Below are 18,924 nucleotides of genomic sequence, written 5' to 3' on the forward strand. Positions count from 1 at the left end.
ACAGCAATGTGTTCAAACTTTGCAAGGAGAAATGATGTTTGTGTTTATATGAATACACAGCAGGGACGTGAGATCAAATCACAAATGGTCAACAGAGAAGCACGAGGAGCCGCATTCACATGCCAGGGGTGAACTTGGCCTCGGAGCGCTCCGTTTGTGATGGGATCCACCAGGACCGATGCTGACACCAGGTCTGAACAGGGCCTCACAAGCTCGTATCAACACAAACTTCAGAAATTGTGTATCAAGATGCCAGACAAAAGGAAAACTGTCGGTTTGATGCATTGGGATTTTGGTCGTTCCATCTTGTTGGCAGTATTTCCCTCTCAAGTGTCAAGGCTTTGTTGGTTGGATGGACAGCAGGCTGCCAAACTTGAAATGCTGGATCACAGGGAACTTCTCCAGGCACTGGAAAAAGTCATAGAAAAGAGAGACAGGAGTTCAAAACACGAAGCACTTGAAACATGCTAAAACTAAGACGTCAGTGAATTCATTATTAGTGCTTATTTGGACTTGATTCTTATCAAATTTGTCTTTGTAGAAATGATTCATCAGCTACGTGAATGTTGTTTTTCTAATTAATTTGATTGGTCTGATACCAGGGTGAGTCTTAGTGTTTCACAGTATTTCTTGATTTCTGATAACCCACTTAACTCGCCAGCTGGCTGAAGCAGGCCAACGGACAGGAATATTCTGATATCAACGTGATGAAGACATTCTGAAGAAGATGCTGCCATGAATGCACTTTCTAGGGCCCTTAACCAGAATAAGGTCATGGAAATAATCAAGATTGGGATGAATGGACTACTCTAGTTTTATTGGCTGCTTTCAAGTGGGTTGCAGAAGTGTAGACACACGTGGACAAACTGCTCCATCACGCATTAGAATCAAGGAAACTGTCAAAATACAACCCGTCGCCAGAGAAGGTCATTCAGAAAAGGCTTCAGATCAAAATCAAGAAGGAAACAATGACAGAGTGAGAAGGTGCATGAATCTCTACAGAAAAAGACGGGCAATGCAGACCCTCCACAGCGACAAGGTTTGAAAGACCTCGGTGTTTCGGAAGCATGAGTCTCTGGAGGTGTTCACTGTCATGTCACACTCCCAGCCCCATCAAACACACTCAGCTTCAAGTGAAATATCTGAATGAATCATGGCTACAATTGCTTACTTTTTCTTATCTGGACAGAAAAACATTTCTGAGTAATTCAGTTTTTTGCAGCATGGATGTCCTGAATTCGTCTGATGTCATCCTGATTACCTTTGCCAGAGGTTTAGGGACTCAAGGAGTGAATTTATAGGGCGGCGTGGCCGAGGACATAAAGGCGCCATCTGGTAACCAAAGGATTGCTGACTTCGGCCGTGCTTCACCAGAGACTGTCTTAGTGTCCTTGAGCAAGACAAGAAACCCCAAATGGCTCCTGTTGAGTAAGCTGGCACCTTGCATTGCACCCTCCACCATGACTGTGCCAGTGAGTGAGCATGTGAATGAGGCACCATCATACAGAGCTTTGAGGGCCATGAGGGCACAAAAGTGCCAAAAGGAACACGCCAACTTTCTGGCACAATTGTCATCCATTTTCTTGCAGCAAATGTTAAGCACAACCCTCGGTCCATTAACGCGAGCAAAGAGCATTCTGGGTTCAAACGTATTTCATGACTTTTGGGAGGGTTCTCTCTACGGCCCCATCATGAGGGGTCATTGGAGCTGAGGGGTTCTGGAGATCTGTCAGACCACAGAGAGAAGACAAGGGTCCCTAACCCTGACACGAAAAGTTAGAGGCAACTGGCCCAAAATAACAGCACCGTAAGACAGATTTTGTCATTTGTCTCAGCAAGACAAAAAGCTTCTACAATTATTTGCTGACTGGAATTCAAATCAAATTTGGCGACTGCAGTTGTAAAAAAAATGTTGGAAATTTGTTCTTTGAATTTCTCTCAGCTTCCATGCACAGCGTGTTGGTACTTTGGTGTGTTAGAGCCACTCCGATCACTGGGATATTTGAGACTGAATCCTGGGATGGTCAATGCCTTTCTGTGTCGACAGAATCCATAATAAGACCAAAATGTGTCTGTGTCCTGTAAATTCCTTCAGTCCCACCCAAACACACCCCCCACCCCCACCCCCACACACACAAATGCACAGCTGAAAATGGTCTACCACAAATGCACCATCTCATGCAGTAGAGAAGTACTCAAGCTGTTTTAGGACATCAGTGAACATTGGATGTCAGGTTTCTCTTTGTTTCTGCTAATGCACTTCTCCAAGGTAGCCATGAGGCTGGACCAGCTGGGGTGCTAGACCTTGTTGCAGACATTGACAGGGGTTCACTGGAGCCCACCATGCTTAATGTGCACGGTGGACCTGTGTGATAGAGCAGACACATCAGAGACTTGCACCGGCCAAACTGGCTACTTCTGGTTAGTTCCAGATGAATGTGTAAATAAGTGAAAAACAAAATAATTAAATTTAACTCCTCCAGACTTTTTAAATGTTATAAGACCACATGGATCAAATTAGGGCTGTCACTTTACGTAAAAAAATAAAGGTCAAGTGTAGTTCTCCCCCAGCATATCTTTGATGCTTTCTGCAACACGCCACACAACTGTGTGGCTACAGTGATGGCCAGCAATATCCTTGAGTCTGTTGTAACAGCAAGAGCTGTAAAATGGCGTGGCAACGTTACACGTGGCAGATCAGCCATCCACCAGCAAAAAATGGATAGCAGTCTTGAGGATGTAACTTTTGCTGTAACTGTTCTATTTAAGGTCCTGACGTCATGACTTGAAGATTTGCTACGTCAGCGCTTCTTCAGATTAGCTGTTTCCAGCACACATTTGTGAAAAGTTTGCATTGAAATAAACTGATGGAAATAGTTACATTACAAACTCCAAACAAACAGTCCACACTGCAACAAGTCTGCATCCCAGCTTTACCACTTGGGTTTAATACAGCGAGCAAATAAAAGCATATTATCACACCCTCATGTTCCAAATTTGCTTGCCACTTATCCGGACAATTTTTCATGCTCTATCCAGTTCACTTGCTCGCTCTGTAGGGATGAGATACACTCACCAACCGTCCACGGTCCGAGCTTATCGTCATTAACAACAGTGCTGGGCTGTACCCGCCTCTTCAAATCAGCCCAAGGCCTAGAAAGTCAGCCGTCCCATCATGGAATACAGATTGATCACAATAGTCTGGGCTTTGGGGAACAAATGCTTGGACATCTGAGTGAGCGCCTAGGATTAGTCTGTTGCCAGCCCACATTTGGAAGTGGTCTAGGCCACATGTGGGCACATTCCTTTAGTGTTGTGAACATGATGAGACACCCAGATATGAGAGGAACCAACAAAACACTGTCACTGCCCCCCAAGCTGGTTTCCACTGTTCCTTTAGCCAATGTAAAATGTGCGGCACCATAAAAAAACAGACAGAAATTCTAATTGGCCTCTGTTAGTGGATTTGCCCACTGCATGGTGGGTACGCACAGGGAGGGGCTATCACCTGAGACAGTGTACAAGCTCGTCTTTGAACACAGATCACACATAACATTGACGATGGTGAGTTGTCTACAAATATGCTTGCATAACTGCTGGTAAATTTGCTAAAGAACCGGTGCCATAAAGTAAAACATAATGTATGATTCTGTCAATACATATGATGCGAACCTATCTAGCGCCCTCTTCGTTCACCATGCACGTGTGTAGTTTCAACTATTTCGGATGGGTTAGCCTCTCTCAGACAGAAAATGGTGGATTTGGCTCTTCCTGGGCCTTGAACAACTCTCTGCTTGAAACCTTGTGTGGGGCCAGGAAAAGGGAGCAAGGAATGCAAGTCTGCTGATGGTTGCTCCAGGCTTGGAGGAAGGTCGGGACAGAGGGAGGGGAGGATTTAATGAAGGGAACGGCAGAGGAGAAGGAGGAGGGGGAGGCAGACAGCTTGGCCCCTCAGCTCTTTGGGAAGACTCACAGACTGTTCTGGAAAACACAGGATGTGGGCATGCAGGCGGGGAGAACGGGCTTAGACATCCCCCCAACCCCACCCCCAACCGCCCACACACACACACACACACACACACACACACACACACACACACACACACACACACACACACACTCCATTCTTCCCTTAACCCTTTCCTGCCTCTCTCTAGCATGCAAACTGCCAGTTGTAAGACTGTGCTTTTAAAGAACCTGCTTGTACTCGAGTTTCTGTAATTACCTGATTTCTTAAATGTCATCTAACTAAGAAAAACACAATATTTTAAATCAGTGGGACGGCTTGGGAGAAGTCTAGCTGACAAAGTTAGCTGCGTCCTGGAACAAGAAGCAGTTTTCCTCTGCGTATATAGCTTACATGGGTTCCTAAGAAGTTTGCATTGGCAAACGTAAATCACACAGCTTTCACATAAACACTGTGACATCAGCGCCCAGGGAAGCCCTCTCATAACTAAACTGAAATATTCAACTTTGAAGAAGCTGCAGTGAAATGAAATATAGTTGCAATTTTGAGAATTTGAGCTTGTTCACAGGAGGATGATAACATTTTCCTCTCAGCCTTCCATTTGGTTTCCTTACCCAACAACTTCAGTCTTCCAAACCGGAGTTTTCTCCAAGGCTTTAAAGCTTTACACATCAACGTAAATGGAGTGATTATTTTCTCCTTTTTTGCAAAACAAAGTCAGAAACTGTCCAATGAGGGCCAGAGGCCTGGAAGGCAGTGTATGATTCACTGTGATGAATGGTTAGAGATCAGATCCCAGCACCCAACTCACTAAGCTACCTTCACGTTGACTTGGACTTATTTCTGGTTTGAGTTACGTTACAATTACACCCTAATGAGTGGGTGTTTATATGTCATGATGCCTGACTCCTTCCTAGGTAGTTGTATTCTGTTACTAAAACATAATGGTATCTATAGTATACTCATAAACAAGACATAACTAAACAGAAGTAACTGAAAGATCCGGCGCAGTGCAGAGCCATGCATGTCAGTGTATGTTTCCCTTCCAGCTGAAACACAGTCAGGGAGGGTCGGCTCGTAGACACTGACTGGCCTTTACGTTAGGCATTAGCGTTGAACGTGCGTAACGCCCCTCACATCTTGAGCACGCGCACCAGACCTGGTTAGCTCTCTACGAATGAATGTGGATAAGTCAAATAAGACTTTCAAAATGTTGACCAGCGATGGTCTGACCAGTGAGTCATGTCAGAGAGGTTGTGACACTGACAAAACAAAGGAACTGTTCCTTCCTTCACCGTATCGTAAAAGCCTTCTGGGGCCACAGTGCCTCATGTGATGATGGAGGAGGGACATAAAAATAAGAGAGCATTGTCATTGGATGCATAATTACAATGTGCTGCTGAGTCATCAAACCTCTGAATTGTTTTGATGGAGGAGAAATCAAGGATGCTGGTGTAAAAAACCAACTTGGATACATTTTTGACTCAGAAGCTGAGTTTCCTCATGCTCTCTGTATACCAACAACAAACCAGCAACGGAGCTGACTGAAAAAAATGCTGACAAAGAATTTCTCATAACAGATGGGTGATATCTGAATCTACATTTGTTCTTTCCACATTAATTTATTCTGGTTTTTCCCTTAATTTGTCACCAATCTACAGAAAATCTCTGCAGATGCAGCGCTCTCAAAAAAGCAGTTTACAAATCATTTTAGCATGAAAGCAGCATGATAAAAAGGAGACAGCCAACGAGCTGGTTTTTAATCCACGTATTTGTATGCAGTCTGGAGCAGGGAGCAGCTGCGTGCAGCATGTGTGAACCAGCTCAAGATCTACAACCTTGGTCAGGGGGACCAGCAGGAGTAATCAACAAGCATTTTACCATTGCTTGAAGTGGGTTTTGCCTTTTTTGAAAAAGAATAAATGTACAAAAGTCATGCTACGGACCAAGTGTGCCTGCTGCCACCATCTTCTTTATGTCTATCTCTGAACAGCAAGTACCCCCATTATCAGTATCCTCTATTTTTTCCAAAGTTGATGGAAACACACCTGATGTGGATGCTCCTTTTGCTGCATATCAACAGTTTGCTTGCAGTTCACTTAACAATTAAAAGGAAACAACGACTGTAACATCTGAGTGGAGCACCGTCCAGCCAGGCTGGCGAAAACATACAAGAGCTTTGAGCTAAACTGTGAAAAGATTACACACTCTTTGACGTTAGCAATGGAATTATGACGACGATGATGAGAATGTTACCGTCCAAACAGCCTTTGAATATAAAATAATGTTCTGGGCTACATTTGCACAGATTAACGCAGAGCCTGAAAACTCATGGGACCCTGAAGGTTTTTACAGTTCATTCTTTGGGGATGTGAATATTTGAACCAAATTCCACAGCAAAAGCTTTTCAAAATGTTGTGACAGTCCTTTAAACAGTGGAGACGTGTCACTCAGGACCTTCGCTGACAGCCAGTCCTAAACTAGTCGACTCAATTCAGCTTAGTGCACAAACCCATGAGCACCACTGCCGTTCCTTCCTACAGATGAACAGAGCTGTAATTAACCCTTTCACCCTTTGTTTTTATGCTCACAAGCATCAGGACATTCCCATCAGTGTCAGCTGCACTTTGTGTTCAGGACTAATTCATAAATATTAGCATGCTGATACATCAAGTTGTTGAACAGGGTCAACATGATTCGATTTTACATTCATTATTTTACGTTATTATCTTATATATTAGTTTGTTTTTTTTACACATTTTCTATATTCATACATTTTTATTTCCTAGTTCAACACCTTTAAAGTGATGAGTGGACTTGGTTGTCCAAGTGAAGGTTAATTAAGGGTGCTTTCATATATGAAATTAAGAGAAAGAGCTGGACTCCAAGCTGGAGCGTTCATGGAGAATAAAGTGTGTAAGCTTAGCCCTTCTCACACGACCCTCTCGCTCTGCTTGGGCATCGGACAAGACTTGTCCAATCAACATATCTTGAGCCAAAAGAGAGCACTTAATGTCGGCTCAGCAAATGGAAGCACATTTAAAAACAAAAAAACCAACAACCTGTATTTCTTTTCATGGAAAGATTTATGTTCTCCTCACTGTGTTTGTGTTCAGCAAATTTAAAACAGAAACGATGCTTTAAATGATACTTTTTTCCAGAATGGACTAATTGTGCAGATGCATGAGAATGAGAGTGAAGGAGGCAGTCATACTTCAGCCTTGTACATTCTGATCAGGCCCTGGTTGACTTTGGACCAGGAGGGAACAGCACTAATGTTCCACAGCTGGTTGGAGTGTTCAGCAAACGGACCCGTTTTCATCTAGAGGACAGAGAAGAGAAGAGAGGACAAATGAGAAAATGTCTGCTGCAGTTCCACAAATACACAACTGAAGCTCCATGACAGTTCAAAATGATGACCCGATCTTTGACTTTCATCCTTTGTTGATTTGAAGAGGAAATGAAGCCATCATGTGTGTCAGCATGTGTACAGTGTATGTGCAGTAATGTCTCATCAAATTATACCGCATTTCAAATGAGAAGCTCCATCGAACTTCAAACTTCCTACAAACTACTAACATGCTACAGTTTAGGACAGCTTGAGTTACCTCCAGCAAGTAGCTGATGTTCTATCAGCAGGGTTAGGCAACAACGACATGACCAACTGAAGCCTAACGTGCTGGAGCGGTGTACAACGGGCCAATGACGAATCGGTTCAGTCTTGGAACAGATAAGTCGTGGCGCCATGTGCTGGCGGCTGGATGTGATTTTTTTTTGTACTTTGATGTACATCTCCAAGTGGGTTAGCCTGATCCATTTCAAATTTAGTCAGAAGCATGATACATCACCCCCCAAAAACTTTGCCTTTCAAGAACATGCATATAAATGCCTTGAGCTTGAGACGTTCTTCACTACTGCATCAAGCCAGCCACGTTATTAAGGTCGAAGTTAACGCGGACCCATCGCCACACAGTACAAGCAACAGCAAAACTGTCTGTCGCAAACATCTGTTCTTCACTCTCAAGCGCTTCGTTAAGCATAAACCCCAACTATTTATCAAGTTGTCCACTCAGTGATCCACAAACACTTTGACTTGAACAAACTAACCCAGCTGCAACCTTTCCAGTGCATCGCTCGTTCACGTAGTGCCCAGCGCAACAGGCTGGCACACTCAGTTGAACCAAAGCTCTCATACTTGACTGCACTTGCTCACACTAGAGCCAGAGAGCTCACTCGCTATCATGAAAGCACAGATGAGCGTGAGCACGGGTGGCGTTGAACAACTTTGGCTGAATTATCAATTTCAACTTGGCTCACTGTGAGTGCTGTTTTCATTCAAGTGTATTTGATGACTGTCTTGAATTCAAGTCAATTTCAAACATAATTTGATTTACATAAAAATTTAATTGTGTTGTCTTCATGTGATGTACAGCAACATAATACATACAGCATGTGTCCTCTAGTGCCACCTAGTTTTAAATTGGGTAAGGCAGTAGAAATGTTAGTCCACAGCCCAGACTAACATTTCTACTGGTAGCATTGGTGCTAGCAACTCTCTCAGTTGGTTGCACACGCATGTGATTTGGTCGCAACTTTTTTGGGTTACAGCAAAGTATTAATCAATGATCTTGAATGGTAATAACTAGTTCCAGCCAACAGGGCAGTTTCCACCAGAAGCGCTGCTATACACAGGGAATGGGGTCACAACTACAGTACACAACATCATCGCATACTCTTTCTGCAAATGATACAAACACACAAACTTGGGGACAAAGACCAACTCAGCTAAACCTGAGCAATTTGACAAAGCCAGGCACCACGGATGAAATGCTGCCGCTAGAAACTGCAGTTGTGTTGAGGGTGGACGTGGTTGGTGTGGCAGCCGGAACGCTACGCAGCCATGCTTGGGCAGAGGAGAGTGCAGATGAGGGAGAGAAAAAGGCTGCACAACTGAAGGAAAAAAGGACTGCTTTCATCTGAATTGCCGCTTATTCCATGTTACCAAAACAGTGATGATCATGCAGTGGCATAAATACAATTAGGTACAAGTTTAACTCACACACGTGCGCCTGTGTGACCATTTTGGTCGGAGTCTGGACAATTAAAGTGTTTCACCATTAAAATCCATTCTATGTGAAAGCGGTGAGTAGTGACGATCAGCAGGTCTTCACTTGCAGCACCACAATGGCTTTGTGACAACCTTGAGTGCCATCTCAACAGCGGCTCAACAAAGCCCCGATTCCATCTTTATGCTTCGTACACTGAACTGCAAGGCGTAGTAATGAACAGGCTGAATAAAGGGACTAATAGCTTACATGTATGAGAAATTGCTTCTGCTCACAGTAAACAGAGGGAGATTCACATAAATCCAAGTTCACACGACAGGACTTTCAACTTCACGAGTGTTCACTGTAGTGTTCACAATATTACAACATCACATCTTGTCTCAACTGATGGTTTTACACCTTTCAGCATTATGATCAATGTATTTTGAAGGGCAGAGGTAGACTGTTGTTGCAGCCATCCACTAAATAAGAATACAATCTGGAAACAGACATGAATGTGCTAGTTTACAGACAACAAATACAATCATGTAAGTAAAACTGAAAGTTTCATGAATTTATGAATGGAGTGAGGACGATAAACTGTTTTCCCACCATTCATTCCCAAGAGGCACTGGAACCCAAATCCAGACCCCGGGGCAATCAACACCCCCCACCCCCCAGAAACACACACACACACACACACACACCCCTCCCCCCCCTTTTTCCATCCCACCCCCACTGCTCTAGACACTTTCCAGGGCCTCGCATGAGAACACATGGGGGAAGGGCATGGAAGAGGGAGGAAAGGGGGGTGGAGACAGCCCGTATTCCCTGGAGGAATGAGTGATTCACAGCAGCATGTGGGGAAGGAAGTGACTCATGGACGATGCATACACACACACATGCAAATACACTGGAGCCTTGTGCATGAATAAAAAAAATGAACATGAGTTTGAAGTATCCACATGTGTGTGAATAAGAGGGAACTACTCAGGTGCGCTTATGGAGTACAGCTTTCTTACAGGACTCTTATTGGTAGTGAGCAGCACCATCTCAAAAGGCTCTTCTCCCCTATAGAAATACAGGTCTACTCCCTCAATAACCCCACCCTCTGAATCTTCCCAACCTCAGCTCCAAGCTCTTGACTCTTTGCCCACAGCCCATCTTATTAACTACTCCCTGGAATATAGTATGATTCCCTTCAATTTAGAACCTTCTGTCACACTGGTCCTGAAAAAGCCTGATCTGGACCAACAGGCCTTTAATAATTACCAGCTGATCTGCATCTCCCCTTTCTTAAAAGGTGCCATAGAGTGGTTGAAGGGGGTATTCATTCTTGTTCTGTGGTGTGATGTGTAACCCCACTAAAAATGGTTGGGTCTGTCATGGCTCAGAAGCTTCCTAAAAGGCTCTCTGAAACTGCTATGTTACCATGTTGGGTTTAGAATGCGTCGTTTGTCCCTACTGGGGTCGTTTCTGACCTCATCTGGCAACCTCATTATTTATGCAAGTGCATGAGTTGACGGCGATCAGTTGCCGTTGTTTATCTGGTAACCTCATTTAACTACTACTTGGTGAATGGCTGTCCTCACTGTCACTGAAAAGAAAGCACTCCCACTTTCTCGGCTAACTGTTGCCGGTGCTAAGTGTGACTGCTCCTGTCAACTGACAACATTCCATATCATACAACAACATTCGTAAGATAAGATACCAAGTAGCCACGGCCCATTCGCGGATCCAGCCGTATACGCAGTGGCGGGGTGGCCGTCGGGACAACCGGGAGTTTTCCCGGTGGCCTGGCCCCTTGGTAGCCTGCCTGGCTGGCGAGATTCCTTCCCCCTCAAGCCAGGCCAGGCCAGCTAGCGACAGATAGTGCAGATAAAACAAAGGTATCAATTCTATCGAGGCTGTTCCTTCAATCAGTCTGCTCAGTCAGTGCTGCTGCTGCAGGCTCCAGTTTGTGTCGCGCTAGCGAGCGACACGAGAGAGCTGCACTCACTCGGCTCGCTCACATAATCGCCCCCTCCCAAAATATGTCGAAGGGGTGTGTGTGAAAGGGGTGGGTTCAGTGGGTCTGAGTGGGGGGCACTGACTGAACTGTGACGTAACACTTCAGCCAAAAACGCATTGGTCCATTTTCCCGCAGCGATTCAAAAAAGGGAGATACTTCAAACAGAGGTGATGACACTGTCTCACACTTGGTGTGTCTCCCCACAACTGGGGGACGTTGAAGAAACACCACAAACACGAAAACCATGATTTTCATTCTAGGGGACCTTTAAGCAAAATCCTGGAAAGATTGGTTTTGCCACCCAGCTCCATCAGTAAGTAATAGGATAAGACATAAGTCTAACCAAGAGGCCTATTACCTTCATCCATCTGGTTTCAGAGAACATCACTGCACCAAGACAGAACTCATCTGCCACAGCCCTCACCAAGATCTGGTAAAACATCACCCCCACGAACCTCCGAGCAAGCCCCCATCACAAACAAATTCCTACTCATCTACAGATCCGTCCATGGCTTTGCTTCCCGTAGCTTATCTGGCCTCCTTTAAAATACTCCCCATCCTGGCATCTGAGGTTATCAGACATGGGTTTACTCCCCACTGGGGCTGCACCAATGAATCGATAAAAATCAATTATTAAAAGTGTTAGCCACGAATTTCATTATTGATTCGTTTTGTCATGTGACAATTGTGGAGCTGTTTGAGTTGAGTTGAGCGCAGGGTGGAGGTACAGGAGACACCATTTTGAACCATGTTGGAGGTGGAGAAACCGGTACGACCGAAGGCGTCCAAAGTCTGGGAGGAGGAAGGGAGTTCAACAGCAGGGGAACCCCAGGAACACACCGAGTTTGATTTTGGCGCCCATGTCAACAGATCTGTCTGTTCACACGGGGTGCGGGGGGGTGCGGGGGGCCGCGGCCGGCTCGTGCTCTGCCACTATCATTTCGGCATCTAGTCTATTTTTTTCCCAAGCCACGAGCGAATCTGTCAAGCTAGGCAGGAAGTTGGAGGAATGGCATACAGCATCCTGCCAACTATCAAAATAAAGCAAACTTCAAATAAAGCACCCTGCTTGATTAAAAAGTCATGACTGTTGCCGCCCAAAGACGTGGACATACATGTACAGTGGTCATGAACACATTACGTTATAAAGTGATGAGGTTACGAACTTATTCATGATAAAAATCAGATCTTTACGTGGATAAACACACCTCTGGTGTGAACAACCAGGCGCCTGCTTGCTAGGGAAATGACGCTTGGCGGCGCTTCCACCTCTGGTGTGTCATCCCAACATCCCTGAGCTTACTTTCACAGCTCAGGGATGTTCAAGGAGCAACCTGTTTGTCCACTTTCTGAGGATTTTCTGCACTGTGAATTAGCACTGTCAGTTCTGTTTTTGAATAAAGGGTTGGAAATTAACGCTTCTTTGTTTTTTTTTAATCTGATTCATCAATTCATTGAAAAAAGTAATCAACAGATTAATCGATTATTGAAATAATCGTCAGTTGTAGCCCCACTCTCCACCCCAACCCCAGGCTCTGATCTTTTGGGGCCAGAGGCTTCATCGTGGTGGCCCCCAGCCTCTGGAATTCTCCCCTTGCAGGGATTTAAAAAAAGCCATCTCTGGACACTTCTACTTGACAATCATGATTGTTCTTGTTGTTTTTGTGTTTGTGTCACTTGGGTCTTTGAACTGCATTATGAACCCAAAAATAATATCAATCATTACTTTAGGCTAGGTACCTGGTATAACCCTGGTTCTATGAGCAGCGTGAGTGCCCACAACTTGACCTCCACAGACACTCCTCTAGCATTCTGCCCAGCATGGTCACACTGAATAGAGTGCCACAGTGTCACGGAGGGTGGAGTCCTTCCCCATAAAGAGATAAAGTGGGGTTAATAATTATGTGATCCCTGCGGATTTTTTAACATTGCCTGCTCACATATAAATGAATGGTAGATAATTTTTCTGACAGTTCTGGTTTGACAAAGAGAGACAGACTATCCAATAAAACAAAGCAAAACAAAACAAACCCCCCCCCCCAAAAAAAAAACATTACACAATTGTTAGAAATCAATTTACATTTGATCAAGTGAAATAAGTATGTGATCCACTACAAACCAGCAAGAGTTCTGGCTCCATCAGGCACACAGATCAGTCCTGTCACTTTAACAAAATAACCCTAGAGCCCTATTTTAAGCATGGAGCAGCTAGCACGCAGTCAAGAGTAAGCATCATTGCTAGTTTCATGTAGGCACATGTGACGTTTTCCCGCCAAGTGCCCTTGCCCTTTAACTAGCGAATGAGCTTGCGCTCTAACTGCGCTGACAGGATTAGGGTTAAGAATGTTAATGAAGTGTGGTCCTGCGCAACCATGGGGCACTGCTATTTTGGTACACCCAAAAATATTTGTGCCACAGTTCAAGAAAAGGCTGGTCTTGGGTCAACAGCATTATGTTTGAAGTGTGCATCCATCAGACAAGCAGATGCACAGCACTGCAGTGTGTTTCTATTGACACCCAATAACATGGAAACGTTGGCCAACACCTTCAATGGCTTTGTGAATGCTTGCTGTTCCCATAAATGTAAGAAGTGCACGCATGCCTTCACCTGGCGCATGAGAAGTCACACACATCAAGGGAGTATCCCTTGATATGTCATGGCCTGAAAAATGCCTAAGCAGGCTTTGATTCCACAGAAGGGTGGCACACACTGTAGCTTGTCCTTCCTCAAAGCGTGGCATCATCATCTGGCTTGTCAGTCTAGACTGCCCAGCACTGGCCCGGTTGTGGCCTTCACGATTGCAGTCCAGGTGCTGATGAGTCACAGTCAGACAATGGTTCCCAAAGCCATAGGTGTACCGAGCTGAGGAGATTAGCACAACATAACCTTCCAACTGCCCCAGTAATTACTCAGATACGGCCTCAGACGACCTCTGTCCCGAAGGGTTTAAAAGCTTCAACCCTCAATGTTGGCTCTGGTGGGAGGTGGGCTCATTGACCCTGACATTTGATTTGGACTTGCAGACATGTAGAAACATGGGGTTGCCAGCTCAATACCCACTGGCCAGAAGTGCACACTGCAATAAGAAAAATCTGCCTAAAGTGTCAGGGAGCAACACCTGCTTTCAGAATCCCCAGGATGACCAAGCTACAAGCCACATCTCATCCCAGCTGAGAGCATCATCGTCCCTGGCTGAAGAAGCCTTTCCCTTAGAGAGAGGCCCTGTCTGACAAACCACTCACTGCCTCATCTCAAGTGGTGATGAAGCGGCTGGCCTGATAACCCCCTCAGGGGTAGATCTGCCCTCTCCCTGGCTCTACTCGCTCACATAGCTCAGGTGAGTTTCTCCTAGACCATCCTCCTGTTTGTTCACTGCATGAAGCCTTTTGAATGACAGCCCTGTGTCAAACCACTTCGTAGGAGCAGGGTCTGCACTCTGCATGAGACTGACATGTTCTATTCCAGCCAATCATGGCAGATGGAATGCAATAAAAGTTTCTGTCAAGGTCACACCGTAGATCTTCCCAATGTGAGACACTCGTGGAAACACAGATTACAGAAGTAACCTAAATTTTCTTTCTGGTACCAAATGAAAAACATTTTGAAATGGTTTTTGTAGTTAGTTTAAGATAAGATAAGAGAAAATTTTATTGTACCTGTGCGGGAAATTTTTCCTGGACTCTGTCCAGCTGCAGTTTACAAGTGATGGAATAGAACAGAATTAAAGAATTAAATTAAACCAGAATTAGGTTGATTTGACCAGTGACAGTTGCATAGTGAAGCATCTTCATTGTTGCAGTGTTCTTTACATCAACACATTGGCCTCAAACACAAGTCACCAAAAATACTATCTGGAAGTAACGGATGAGGAGAAACCCGGAGGCCCCCTTGACAACAACAGCAGCATCCTTTCATGACCGAGAGGAGAAGGGAGAGGTCAAATTGTGGGGGGGGGGGAGACAAACGAGCGAAGGAGGCAGCGTGTCTGAGTGGGAAGGAGGAAAAGGATGTAGCTTGCTCAACCAACACCCTCCTCTACTTCCCTCCCCTCCTTTTCCTCCAAAAACCAAAAACAAAGCACACAGTTCCTGCTCTGGCACACGACCAACAGAATCCATCTGCTTTCCCTCGTCTTTTTTTCCTTTACAAAACCACATTCAGCTGTGGACCCACAATTTCGTTCCAACAACTCAATCAGAAAATGTACAGGCAAGTATATGTCACGAAACAAAATGAAACAAATACATTGTATAATTATCTAAAAGTACACTGAGGTAGATTACGGCAAATAAAAAAAATTATATAATTTGTACATTCACAGAATAATGACAAAGCCCTTTAGGGGGCAGTAATCCACCCAAAGAGGTTGTTCCCAGTCTGTCTTGAACTCAAGGAGGAAAATACAAAACTCAGACATTCACAGCTGGTGTCATGGCAGACGTTGGTGTGGAACTGTGCTGGATTTGTCTCCTAATTGAACTGGATAGACCTCGATACCTAAGATTGTGCCTCCATAAATTTCATTTTGCAAAGTAAATATGGAGAATGAATACACATCAAAAATCGTACTATTCACTGCCACTACAATTGTACCACTTTCAATACCTTTTTATAAAGGGCTCACTCAATTTGTTATCCATGGACACGAAAACCCAATAAAAACAAAGACCATTTGCATTAATTGAGGATAAAGTTGTCAATGAATATAATAAACTCGGGCTGTAATCCAGGTCTGTTCATCAAAATCACAGAAAGTCATCACAGACCCTGACCCAAAGGCACCAAGCAGACTCTTGGACCCCCCTAAACGTCAAACTTGGCACTGAACTTCCTCGACCCCCGTCAATGCACTGGCCTAGTTTGATGACCACCGATGAGCATGATGAGTCTTTGATCAAATCAAATCACACACAGAAACCGACAGGAATGTATTGCAACTGGATGATGGGAGACAGAAGATTTGGTCCAAAAATAACAGAACAATTAGCTGACAGATATGAAAACACTTTCCACATAAAGAACAAAACCTGATCAAAATAATTAGTTTGTATATATTAGTTTTATACTGAGTTTGAAGAAAGTCACTTCTAGGAAATGAAAAAGCAGATGGGATGAAATGTGATGCTTGTGAAAATTTCCATGTTTCATTTGCCCACCTCATTGATAAACTTGATGCACTCCAGAAACATGTAGTCATTGTGATGCTCGTTCACCACCCTCTCATCAATAAAGTGTCGCGGCTCCAGAGTCGGGTGATCTGAGGGGAGATTGGACTGTAAGATCACATGTCCACCACCAGGTATCACTATATTTCTTCCTATGAACTGAGTTCAACCTCACCTGCAGGACAGAGGAGACAGAGGGACATAATCATTCATCAGAGGTCTTGGTGACATATTGTCTTCAATCCCAATCCTTCACCACAGCACAGTGAATTTAAATCACGGGAGTCTCATCTTTCATTTGTCTGCACAGAAATGCTGAAGCCGTAAATCTGACTTCGTGGGCCATTTTGATAAGTGACAGTTGGAAAATCCCAGGAGTGACTGAGAGGATGAATTATGGCTGTGTGCACGCTGGTTCACTGTCACTCTGTTTCAACTTAGCGGAACACTTGAAGCCAAGGGGGTCATTGCTCACGTCATGAGTAACACCTTTACCTGCCTTCTGTGTGTGTTTCCCCATTTTCAACAACCAGGATCAGATCAGCTCTGTTCTGGCCTGATGTGATATACTACTGTCAGCATGTCCCAGCCCCTTGCGTACCTTCCTGTTACTGATGTGACAGCGGACCGCTCTTCACTAGTTTAGCTAAATTAGCAACTTTTTGTTCAAACTGTGAAGAATAATTCATAGTTTCCTTTTTTCTTCAACTTTGATTTATCAACCTCATTGAGCTGAAAACCAATGGCGAGCACAGAAGGCATGTTGAGAAAGGTAGGCGGGTGTTAATTACTGTTTCTTGTTAATGACTATTGCTTGGCCTCAGATCTCTACTTGATCTGAATTTAATTTTCTGTGTATTGATGTGAAGTGTAATTGTATAAACAATAACAGGATATGTATTCTACAGTTGAATAAATTCAATTGATCACACATGCATTCTTAGAATGTTCCTATGTGAGCTCCTAGTCCCCTATGATCCAGCTAGAACCCTTCACTCCCAGGATGCAGGGTTCCTGCTGGTTCCTAGAGTTCTAACAGTAGAATTGAGCCAGAGCCTTCAGCTATCAGTCTCCTTCATCCTTGCCAGAGCTCCTAGTCCCCTATGATCCAGCTAGAACCCTTCACTCCCAGGATGCAGGGTTCCTGCTGGTTCCTAGAGTTCTAACAGTAGAATGGAGCCAGAGCCTTCAGCTATCAGGCTCCTTCATCCCTGACAGAGCTCCTAGTCCCCTATGATCCAGCTAGAACCCTTCACTCCCAGGAGGCAGGGTTCCTGCTGGTTCCTAGAGTTCTAACAGTAGAATGGAGCCAGAGCCTTCAGCTATCAGGCTCAAGTATAAAGTTTGAACCATGCACTATTGAGTCCCAGTTCTGACACCAACATCATATTTCTTCATGCCCTATCTCCCTCAGACACACATTGCCCCGTAATGCTTTTTGTTTCAATTGAATAGCTTCTTACCTATAAATTGGGAGCTGCCCCATATGAAGGGAAGGAACTGGAAGTCATCCAGGCCCCACACACCTTGGCTTCCAGCTGGCTCCATTCTGTAGGTCTTTTGGAGCTTTCGCATCACTGCGAGATACCTAAAAAAGAATAATGACAAAAACAAACAACGCAGTGATATGGAAGGGTCAGAATCTAGAGTGTATCATATTTACAGAATGATATTAGCCCTTTGTAAAGCGGTGCAACTGCAATGTGACGTCATCCGGCAAAGTACTTCAACTAAGTGCAAGCACTTATTCCAGGCCTGTTACTAAGACATGAAACATTTTCTAAACTCTGCTTGCCACCATGATAACGTTCAAGGATTTTGAAATAATTGAGGATCAGTCAAAGTTATGGAATCACATACAAATGTTCCTGTACCCTCAAACTGAGCCTATCTCAAACTAGAGTATAAACGTATCTCACAGCGCACTCATTGTGGTAGCGAGTCATCAGCCAGACTGCCAAAGTATAACCTCAACGAAGTCACCAGGATTAGCAATTCAGAAACTCTCAAAAACAGTGAACTGGAGTTATGACACAATAATTATTCAACAAAACGGTTCAGAGAACGGTGGGTTGATTGGACTTGACTGGTGCGACAGATCTGCACCACTCACTAGGTTTGTGTACCCAATAGAAAACCCTAAATCGGTAAAATTGTCGTAAATCAGTCGTACAACAAGACATTTAGGAGCTAATCTGTGTGCTTGGGTGGTTCTTGGAACAGGTCTCTTTCATTTCAGCACATCCTCTTCATTAGGAGACAAAAACAAGTTATATTGAATGTTACCAAGTTTAACATAAAGCAGACAACAGCAATGACATGCCATCCCCACCAAACATGCCAACTACAATCATAACAACTTTAAGTGTATGTTCGACAAATCTTTCTTCCTCAGAGTCCATGCAGCTATGACAGCGTGACTGTTATTCTTTTGATCCATTTCACAGTGATTTGATGAAGGACACAAACACTGATCGCCAAAAACTCCCTAAAAATTCCAAGAGGTCCCCCTCATTCTCCGTGGCAGACGGCACAGAGACATGCTCACGCTGTTGTTTGCTATCTGGAGCATCAAGCTTTGTCTTTTATGTAAGTTCAGTGAGGTTGAGGGTCTCTGAAGTTGGGCTGCTCGGTGGTGCAGTGGTCCTCACTGTGGCCTCACACCAAGAAGGTTCCGGGTTTGAGTCCTGGTTCGGGCACGGGATCTTTCTGTGTGAGTCTCCATGTTCTCCCCA

General features: G+C 44.4%; 2 protein-coding genes across 3 annotated transcripts in view; one reads left to right on the forward strand and one right to left on the reverse strand.

The window, feature by feature from the left end:
- Positions 1-18,924, reverse strand: part of ptpa (protein phosphatase 2 phosphatase activator) — a 28,963-nt gene that overhangs the window by 3,536 nt on the left and 6,503 nt on the right. Inside the window, exons 7-10 of one of the 2 annotated variants that reach the window (XM_086188372.1) lie at positions 17,653-17,777; positions 16,181-16,281; positions 7,182-7,289; positions 1-408 (exon numbers count right to left, since the gene is read on the reverse strand). The exon at positions 1-408 is cut by the window's left edge and continues 3,531 nt beyond it. In XM_086188372.1, coding sequence (XP_086044498.1) covers positions 334-408; positions 7,182-7,289; positions 16,181-16,281; positions 17,653-17,777 — 409 coding nt within the window. In that variant the 3' untranslated portion in view covers positions 1-333. The remainder of the gene's footprint in view (positions 409-7,181; positions 7,290-16,180; positions 16,282-17,652; positions 17,778-18,924) is intronic. The other variant, XM_086188373.1, reaches the window with a different exon arrangement.
- crata (carnitine O-acetyltransferase a) overlaps positions 18,250-18,924 on the forward strand; it is a 33,068-nt gene continuing 32,393 nt past the window's right edge. Inside the window, exon 1 of the mRNA XM_086188367.1 lies at positions 18,250-18,305. The gene's annotated coding sequence lies outside the window, so the exon portion shown is untranslated. The remainder of the gene's footprint in view (positions 18,306-18,924) is intronic.

This window comes from Aulostomus chinensis, chromosome 19 (genome assembly GCF_037954235.1).
Source record: "Aulostomus chinensis isolate RoL2024-O1b breed Wild chromosome 19, RoL_Achi_v1.0, whole genome shotgun sequence".
Classification (NCBI taxonomy): domain Eukaryota; kingdom Metazoa; phylum Chordata; class Actinopteri; order Syngnathiformes; family Aulostomidae; genus Aulostomus; species Aulostomus chinensis.